This window comes from Bubalus bubalis, chromosome 6 (genome assembly GCF_019923935.1).
Source record: "Bubalus bubalis isolate 160015118507 breed Murrah chromosome 6, NDDB_SH_1, whole genome shotgun sequence".
NCBI lineage: Eukaryota > Metazoa > Chordata > Mammalia > Artiodactyla > Bovidae > Bubalus > Bubalus bubalis.
In genome coordinates this window covers 8,022,425-8,032,239 of record NC_059162.1, presented here as the reverse complement: position 1 = coordinate 8,032,239, position 9,815 = coordinate 8,022,425, and the positions used below count along the sequence as shown (strand labels likewise).

At 47.2% G+C, this 9,815-nt stretch overlaps 1 protein-coding gene across 2 annotated transcripts; it reads left to right on the top strand.

Annotated features, from left to right (window-relative positions):
- Positions 1-527: 527 nt before the first annotated feature.
- Positions 528-9,074, top strand: LOC102411087 (low affinity immunoglobulin gamma Fc region receptor II). 2 transcript variants are annotated; one of them, XM_006041133.4, is made up of 5 exons: positions 528-754; positions 2,626-2,646; positions 3,831-4,085; positions 5,736-6,002; positions 7,085-9,074. In XM_006041133.4, exons 1-5 carry the CDS (start codon positions 643-645, stop codon positions 7,261-7,263), a joined length of 834 nt encoding a protein of 277 aa, XP_006041195.3. In that variant the 5' UTR covers positions 528-642; the 3' UTR covers positions 7,264-9,074. The 2 variants fall into 2 exon arrangements, with proteins under 2 accessions (XP_006041195.3, XP_006041194.3); XM_006041132.4 differs by having other exon boundaries at positions 529-754; positions 3,828-4,085.
- Positions 9,075-9,815: the final 741 nt, after the last annotated feature.

The following is a 9,815-nucleotide window of genomic DNA, read 5'->3' as shown; positions in this document are numbered from 1 at the left end:
TAGTTGCTGCTCAGAAGATATTTGTTGGAGGGATAAGTACAAGAAAGACAAAGGGTGATAAAAAATGGGAATGATCATTCTATTGCCACCCTGACACACTTCTCTGTCCTTGTTCCACAATCCAAAACAGAGTCTGGATTATGATAATAAAGGCAATCAAATGATGGGGAAAGGTGGTCTCAAGCCCCTCTGCTCAGTCTCAGGAGGAGTCTGCACCTCTAAATGGATCTAGAAGATGGGGAGTCCCCTGGCACACTCTCCTCCATCGCCTTTTCCAAACAGACAGAGATAGACAGGGAGTTCTGAGCTGAGTAGGAGTGACCATTCCCCTCCTCCTCCCTGGGGCTGAGCCCAGCTGTGGCCCCAGAGGACGAGGAGAATTTGTTTCCCAGTTTCTATATTTTCTGTGAATTTGGAGTGGGACTGAGCCAGATTCATTCTGGGAAGCCCTGAATCTTCTGGGAGGGAACTCCCTAGATGAAAGAGGGTGGAAGGGGAGGAGACAATGATAAAGCAACACTTCTTTTCACTTCCTCATTTGGACTCCAGAATTTGCCCTCTGGGTGGAATCTATCAGGCCTCAAGAGAAGCCCCTGCCTGCCGTGCTGGGCTATCAGAGCAACCTGCTCACTCCAGGAGGTGATGGGGATCCCCTCATTCCTAGCCTTCCCTGCTGCCTGGAGGAACCGAGCTCACTGCACGCCCTGGCATCCTTGGGGCCACATGCTACTGTGGACAGCTCTGCTCTTCCTGGGTGAGTCGGGGGCGCAGCAGGGACAGTGGACCAGGACCATGGGCAGGTGGGCTTCTCTAAGTCAGCTGCTGCCTCCTGGGTTGTTGCAGAAATAGGAGGTGGTAGCACAGGTTGCAGCTGGGTGGGGTGAACACTGCTGGGCACCGCTTTCTCTGCACCACTAACCTCTCTACCGCCAGGGGCAAGGAGGAGGGCTGCAGTGGGCAGCACATCAGGAAAGTCAGGAGGGTGAAGGCAGGCTGATGAAAATCACATTCTGACGACCTTGCTGGCCTTGGGAAATGATGAAATTGGCTGAAGTAGGGCTTTTTAAACATTTTGCCCAATGACACTGGGCACTAAGGTCCCTGGTAATCTGCCACCTCCCACAGCTGAGCCAGCCCTGAGGACTGTCCAGTGAACTAGACTTGAAGGACTGATGATGGCCAAGGTGTTCACCTTCCTTAGAAATGTATGTTTCACTGGGACTAAATCTTAGGCCAGAGGGCCGATGCTGTCGTAAGCAATAAGAGGTGTGAGGGAGCGATAAAAACTGCCTTGGGGAGCAGAGGCCATCCTCTGTGCCTGCCACTTTAGGCAGCAGGGCCTATTCTCTTTCTGTGAAAGGAGAGTCCCCCGGGGGGAAGCGCTCGAGCGTCTGGGTTATTCAGGGATGGAGATCAGAAAATATGTTAGCCAGGCAACTCCAGCAGCATCAGTTGTGGGGACCAGAGACATCAGGAATGCCTCCTTGCACTGCAAGCATGAAGAGAGGAAAAGATCAGTATCACTACCCAGAGCATCAGAGCAAATGGACTCAGGTGTCAGAACTGCAGTTTAGTGTCTTTCTGAATACGGTGACAGTAAATTTATGAAGATATCAGTCTGGCCCCTGTGTGGTAATTTTGTTAACGCAGCTGAACAAGTTAAGGCATGAACAACACAGGTGAACAAAATGCAGACATGATGTTAAAGGACCTCAAGAGACTCACGAGAGAGGGAAGGGGATTTGCAAGGGAGAGGGTAACAGGCAGGAAGGCTAGGGGCCCCCACATGAAGGACTAGCTGCAAGTATCAGACACTTTTTTATTCTCTCTTAAACGGCAGGAGGAAACTACAAGTGTCAGATTTTATTCCCCTTCTCTATACAAAATTAAAAGGAGGTGTCCCTTAAAATTCTGTGTTGCCATGACGACACTGGGTTCCACCTAAACTTAACTTTTCTCAAACCTTGAGCTAACCAATGCGTTTTTCTCAGGGAAATGTTTTTCTTAAGCTATGTTAATGAACTATGTATTTACCTTGGACTCTGTCTTTCTTCAAGTCGGTTTAGCCTAACACTCAGAGCCCATAAGAGCTCAACAGACCAGTGTTTTCCCAATGGAAATGTTCTCTTAAGCTATGTTAATGAGATTATGTATTTGTTTGGAAATCTCCCTTTCTTCAAGATTCATGTCAATCATTTTATGGCCTGGGATGACTCACCTTGTGCCAATGTTACCTCAAAATGTACGTTCTGAATAAGGGGCCTGGTACCACTCTCTGAGTTTTGAGACATTTCCTTCCTCTAATTAGCAGCCTGCTGATAGGAATATAACTTCTTGTTAAAAACTAGCAAGGCAGCACTCTTTCTGCCCCTTTCTGATGTCTATGTCAGAAGACCAGTCTAAGGAGTGGCCTTCTCTATCTCTTTTATACTTTAATAAAACTTTATTACACAAAAGCTCTGAGCAATCATGCCTTGTCACTGGCCTGGATTGAATTCCCTCCTCCAGAGGCCAAGAGTCCTGGCGTCTTTCACATCTCGTCAACAACCTTTCACAATGTGATTATTTGTAATGATGAATCATCATATCCAAACACCAGGCTGATCTTTGCTTTCTCTCTTGCAGCTCCTGTTCCTGGGAAACCTGGTAAGTGCTCCACCACATCCCCTCTCTCCCCCAGCCACCCGCTCTCTCTGCTCCCTGCACCCTGTCTGGAGGAACTCTGGAGGCACCAGCAACCCAAGATTGAGGTAGAGCCAGGAAAGAGGAATTGTGCCCACAAGAAGCCCTGCACCCCCTTCTCCTTCCTGCTTCCCTTCCACTGAAGCCAGGGGTGGGCAGCCAAGGGACACAGATGCCTCAGCTCTCGTGCTTCTGTTATGATGAGACCTCACAGATTCTGTCATAGAAAATAACTGTCCTCTGTCTCAATTGCTTCCTCTTTCCAAATGAAACCACGAGCCCAAGCCATGCAGAATCACATGATCTGCTTAGATTATCCCCATGGGTTGATAAATTGTCCATTTTTCATGTATCTGAAGGCTTCAGGGCCTGTTCCCTTGGACAGAAAGAGGAGGCCATATTACTGGCTGCAGCTGGGTGGGGTGAACACTGCTAGGCACTGCTTTCTCAGCACCACTAACCTCTCCACCACCCAGGACTGGTAGGGGGTGGGGCTCTCCTGGGTCACTGAATCCAGGGCTCCTAGACTGGCCTTCTGGCCTTTCTCACTCTTTCTTATTCTCCTGAGGCCATAGAGATTCATCTGTGCTTTGGTGTCAGGACAGGTCTATTCTAAAGCATAAGGAATGAAACAGGTCAGAAGAGAAATGTGACCTCTGATTCTCAGCCTGGCACCTCCACCAGGTGGCCCCACTTTGTCTTCATCCAGCTGGGAAGACAGTTTATCCACTAGTGTCCAAATGCCTCAGTTTATGAGGGTGGGGGAAGTGATTCCCCAAAGGGTGTATGTGTAGTGTGTGTGTGTGTCTGTGAGTGTGAGTTCGAGAGAGAAAGAAATAGAGACAGAGAGAAGGAACTGGGCAGAGCTCCTTGGGTGAGTGTACTTGTGCTTCCCGACTGTTTGCTTGCCCCCTCCCATTTCCCTGCCCCTCATCCTCTCCTCCCTGAGAGAACCTGGGTTCCTGGGGGCCCCTGTGTGGCTACATGAGTTGGAGGAATTGCCTTCAGGTGCAGACCTGTTCTGGGTTGGGTTCTTCTATTGATCTCCACAGCATGGCCACAGTTTTCCATCATCTGAGATTTGGGGTCTGCTTAGGTCCTTGGGGTCCCTTTTCCTTATGCTGCCTCCTCTCTCTGCCCCTCAGCAGATCTCCCAAAAGCTGTGGTGAGCATCCAGCCTGCGTGGATCAATGTGCTCAGGGAGGATCATGTGACGCTGATGTGCCAGGGGACCAGCTTCTATGCAGGCAACCTCACCACGTGGTTCCACAACGGGAGCTCCATCCACACCCAGAAGCAGCCCAGCTACAGCTTTAGGGCCGGCAGCAATGACAGCGGATCCTACAGATGCCAGAGGGAGCAGACCAGCCTCAGCGACCCTGTGCATCTGGACGTGATTTCTGGTCAGTGGTGGAGGCCCTGGAGAGTCTGGGAGAACAAGGGGAGATGAAATCTGCTTCCATGGCAGAGGTTTTTAGGAAAGGGCAGTTGCCTACTTCCTGGAAAGCACGGCTGTGAGTTATTTGAAGTGGTTTCGGTCCACTCATTTCCCTTTTCAACCCACCTCCTCGGATTAGTATGAGTGGTGAGGTGGAAGTTCCTAAGAGATTTCTCAGAATATGTTGGGCTCTTTTGTCTTGGTGCTGATTGAGCAAGAAGGTGACCAGGTCACCAACAGGCATCTGGGTGTGAGAGAAGCAGAAGAAAATCTCTAATTCATAGAAAGCTTCCCATTTTTATGGCAGAGTCAAATGCACAGACACAGCACAACTGAATCCTGCTGCTGCTGCTGCTAAGTCGCTTCAGTCGTGTCCAACTCTGTGCAACCCCATAGACGGCAGCCTACCAGGCTCCGCCATCCCTGGGATTCTCCAGGCAAGAACACTGGAGTGGGTTGCCATTTCCTTAGCCCTGGGAATTACTAGCCATCTAAACATGATGATTTCATTCACCTTTGAGCCTCAGTTTCCTCACTTGCTAGTGGAGATACCACTGCCTCCCACATGAGGTCCTGGTGAGAATCAGCATTTCCCTAATCCCTGTCCGCTGTCTGTGCAACTGAGGTGAAACTCGTGTCTTTTAAATTTCTATTTATTTATTCATCTACGGCTGCTCTGTCTTCGTTGCTCTGTGTGGGCTAGTGTCTAGTTGAGGTGCCTGGGCTTCTTAGTGAGGTGGCTTCCATAAATACAACTTGGTTGGTGTCATGATTTGCTGAGGGGTCTAAGTGTGGTTGACTGGCACACGTGTGACTGTTGTCATTTTTTCTTATCTCCCTGCTCCCTTCCAAGGTATCTGCTGTTTCCTACCCTTTCTTTCCAATTTCAACTCTGCTCTGTCCTATAACTTCAGGAAAAAAGTCGGTGTGGGCTGAGATCAGGATTAGAAATAGCTACCTAAGCCTCTATTCCCTACGGAGCAAAGAAATTAAATATTTTTCCGCAGTAAAAAAATGAAATTTTGGGGAAAAAATACACAGCCGGCTAATGGACCACCCATGTCACTGCTGCCTTGAGACAAAGTCCCCACTGAATTCCACGTTTACTAACATGCACCAAGTAAACCAGTATTTGTTGGATGCCCATGACTCTCCCCAAGGACACAGGTCTCTGCTTGTCCCCCTCACATGCTGTCTCTTCTCTCAGACTGGCTTCTCCCCCACCTCCCTCTTCCTCGGGGAAGGGACTGCACTCCGGGTCCCCTGTATCCTCCTGCAGAGGCCTCTTGGGCCAGACAGGGCTGTAGCTGAGTCTCCCAGGACGGGAACGAGAAGACAAGCATATCTGAACACCTACTGTGTGCCAGCAACTACTGTAGACAGCGCAGCTAATGGTACTATTGTGACTAGTTCCGCATAGAAGAAACTGAGGCCCAGAAGAAGTATTTACCCAGGATCACAGGGTGCATACACGAAGGAGCCAGAATTAGAGACCAGGGGTGTGTGATTCTATATTTAAACTACTCCCCACACATACTGGCCCCTGGAGGGATGGTCTGGGTCTCAGATCTGAGTCAAGACCTTCTGGGTCCTGCGGTCCCTTTGTGTCTTTCAGACTGGCTGCTGCTCCAGACCCCCAGCCTCGTGTTCCAGGAAGGGGAGCCCATCGTGTTGAGGTGCCACAGCTGGAGAAACCAGCCTCTGAATAAGATCACATTCTACCAGGATGGGAAATCCAAGACATTTTCCTATCTGCGCTCCAACTTCTCTATCCCACGCGCCAACCTCAGTCATAGCGGCCAGTACCACTGCACAGCATTTCTCGGGAAGACGGGACACTCATCACAGCCAGTGAACATCACTGTCCAAGATGGGAATGAAGGTTGTTCAAGGAGATGTACACCTTGGAAAGATGGGTAGTGAGGGGATTACTAATCTTCTGGACTCCAGAATGTTTGTTTTCCTGGGAGCGCCTGTTTAACATAAACAGGAACCCTGAAAGTCCTAGCTTGGCCTGATGGTTGTGTGAATGTGAAGCCGTGTTCCAGGTCATTTCTCAGGGATTATAGAAATGGGTGTCATTCATTTAGTGTTTTAACTCTCAGGGGACAAAATCCACCTTTTCATCCTCCATATCCAACTCCCAGACCTTGCCACTTTCCCTCTTTTGCATCTCATTCAAACCACTCTATCACATGTCTCTCCCGGCGTCTAACGCTTGCTGTGTTTCCCTACTGAGCCTCTCACCCTAGGATTGACTCTTAGCTTTCTGCAGCCATGTTGGCATGAGAACCTCTCTCTACACACAAAGAACTAGACTTCTGCCTGTTCTTGAGAAACTGTACATTGTGGAATCCATATTATGTCCTTTCAGACGGTATCACAGATTATTTATGCCAGCCTGATGTTCATTAGTGAGTACCCAGCCCTAGGTTCAGAGGAGGTGGTGAGTGAAGATGTGTTGATGTCATCTGTGTATTCCCGAGTTCAATGTTGCCCAAAGGCTGTTCCCCAATCACATAACTCTTTGAGAGCCCTTTCAGAATGAAGGGTTCTGTGGTCAAATTAATGCAGAACACACTACGTATTCTTTTCCTCTCTTATATTCATAATGCACCCCAAAGGCTTCAAGAAGCCCTGTCTCAAAGAAAACTTTTAAAGTAAGTCTGGTAAGGCATTTGCTAAACTCAGGTAACCACAGAACCCTTCTTCTTCTATAACTTTTCTTAATGTTCTGCAGAACAGATGTGTTTGAGGTCATCCTTTGGGAAATGCCGATCCAGCACTTTATTTGGGAAGGCAGACAGATGAAGCGATCCACTGAAGACTTCCTGGGGTAGCTGTCTGCTCCTGGCCTTGGCTTGGGTTGCTTTGCAAAGACTCCTCACTAGGGACATGACTGTTTGTTCCAAATTTCTGTCTTAACAACTGTCATTTTTCCTATTCCTCTGCCTCTCCGATTAGGTCCAGCAGTTCCACTCATCTTTTCACCTTGGTATCAAATCACTTTCTGCCTGGTGATGGGACTCCTTTTGGCAGTGGATACAGGCCTGTATTTTTCAGTGCAGAGAGACCTTCAAAGCTCCATGGGAGACGGGAAGAATAACAAAGTCAGATGGAGCCAAGACCCTCAGGACAAATGACCCTTTATTTCATGGTGTAACAGCAGTAGTGGCAGCAGCTCTTCAGTCCCTAACTTTCCTCTTCCCTGGCCTCACTTTGACAATAACCTGGGCTAAGGAGCCTCCAGGGAAAGAAAAGACCTGTGATCTCCAGATCAAGTAGAAGGTAACAGGCCCTGCCGCTGCTGCCGCCGAGTCACTTCAGTTGTGTCCGACTCTGTGTGACCCCATAGACGGCAGCCCACCAGGCTCCCCCGTCCCTGGGATACTCCAGGAAAGAACACTGGAGTGGGTTGCCATTTCCTTCTCCAATGCATGAAAGTGAAAAGTGAAAGTGAAGTCGCTCAGTCGTGTCCGACCCTCAGCGACCCCATGGACTGCAGCCCACCAGGCTCCTCCATCCCTCCCTTCACTGATTTCCCAAAGGCTAAGGCACAGTCCCCACCCATCCAGCTCTACATGGACTCACAGCAAATGTGTTCTCCCAGCTCCTCGCTAGAGGCTCCTCAAATATATGAAGCCTCAGTAAATCCTGGTGCTTCTTTCAAAGTAAATCCAACAATCTTCCCACTTCTCACAGGCTGCAGATGGGCTCGCGGGGGCCGGGGCTACCTGGAGGGATGGCACAGCCCCAGGAGGGAGGTGGACATGGCAGCATCTTGATCCAAGCCACCATCCTCTCTTACTTGGATTACTGCAACAGCCTCCTGCCTGGTCTTCCTGCACACAACCATGTCACCCAACAGTCTATTCTCACAACAGCCAATGTGTTGTATCTGTCACTTCTTTTCTGAAAGCTATGTAATAGCTTCCCCCTTGCATTTAGAGTAATAGCTAAAGCCTTTGCAATGTTCTACGAGGTACTACATGATCTTGCTCCTCAATGCCTCTCTGACCTCATTTATTGCTCTGTTTTGCTTCCTTGGACACTTCAATTATACTTCTGCTACAGGTTTATGTTATTTCCCCTTTCTGAAATGTTCTTACAGATATCCACATCATGCTTCTTCATGGTCTTTACTCAAATATCACCTCATTAGTGAGGTCTCCTTGGTCATTCAACCTAACCTCACTCCTCCACCACCTCCTAATCCTGCTCTCCTGCTTTATTTTCCCCCATTGTTCTCATCTCCATCTGAATATGTTCAGTTGTTTATTGCTGTATTTTTTCCCCCATGTATGTATCACCAACTGACTACTCCCTCTCTCATTAAAACATGCTCCAGGAGATCTGGGCCTTTCTTTTGTTCACTACTATATACTTAAGAGTCAAGGTCAGGGTCTGGCACATGATAAGACCCTCAATACATATTTATGGAATCAGTAAGTTCTTCAGCATTCAAAATCAGACACTTTTTAAAAAAGTACATCTACTCCATCTTACCAGATGCAGAAGTCCAATTCAGTACTACTGAACACCCTATTAGATACTACCCAAAATATCCCACTAGTACATGCATTTCAGCTTTGAATGTTATCTGTCTAAACTCATTTTTTACTTTCACCCATCACATCTTGTAAAGTAGTGTATTAGTTGGACCTACTGCCCTCTAATTGAATTGACTTTCTAATCCTGTACAGTAGCCGTGGAAAGCATACTAAAAAGAGAGTTGAACAACTTGGATTTGTGTTTCATTTCTACCATTTGCTAGGTGCTTTGTCTTGAAGAATTCATTTAACTACTCTATGAATTAGATTCTTCTTCTGTGAAATAGTGATATCTTTATCTCCCTCCCCAGGGATATCATGTGAGGTTAAAGTGTAACAACATACATGGAAGCATAATGTCTTTGGAACATAGTAGATGTTTAATAAATGCTTATGGAATCTGATGTCTTCAGAGCACACTATTTGGCTGGCACTTTCCCTTTAAATAGATAATATTGCTTTTACTATAGTAACTGGGGGAAAAAAAAAGCATAAGAAGGTCTAAGTTGGAGTAGGGACGAAATCAAAGGTAGAACTGTGGGTGAGTTATATTTCTGGGGCTAGTCACATTGGAAAAAAAAATGGGGATAACCCTGTTTGACTAGCTCTAGCCAGTATATTAAGCTCATATGCTGTAAAAATACAATCTTAGTGGCATAAATCATCAAAGTTTTATTTCTCACTCATTTTCTGCTATATACGTGGAAGACTTCCTAAGGAAGCTCTCTCTCATGGGATGGCTCAGGTTTATACTATACTTTGATTTTAACACCAACTACCACACATTGCCAAGGAAGGCAAAGAGAACAGTAACAATTAGGACAGTAATTAAATGCACTCTGTCCAAAAGTAACATACGCATACTTAAATTTCATTAATCGAAACAAGTTGTACGACCTGACCTCAAGAGGCATGCAATTGCAATCCTTTTTTGAGGCTGAAAAGAGGAGACTCATACATATTTTTAAGCATCATCGATATCTAGCACACTAAGGCTCCTTACTGGACTGTTGTTAAGGGTTAAAATGAATGAAGTATATGTGGCACCCTAGGATAGACACAGCAGATCACTCCTCTTTTTCTTATCAACAGAAGCTTGATTTTTTCAGATATAGAGCAGGTACATAGTTTAGGGGAAACAGGAA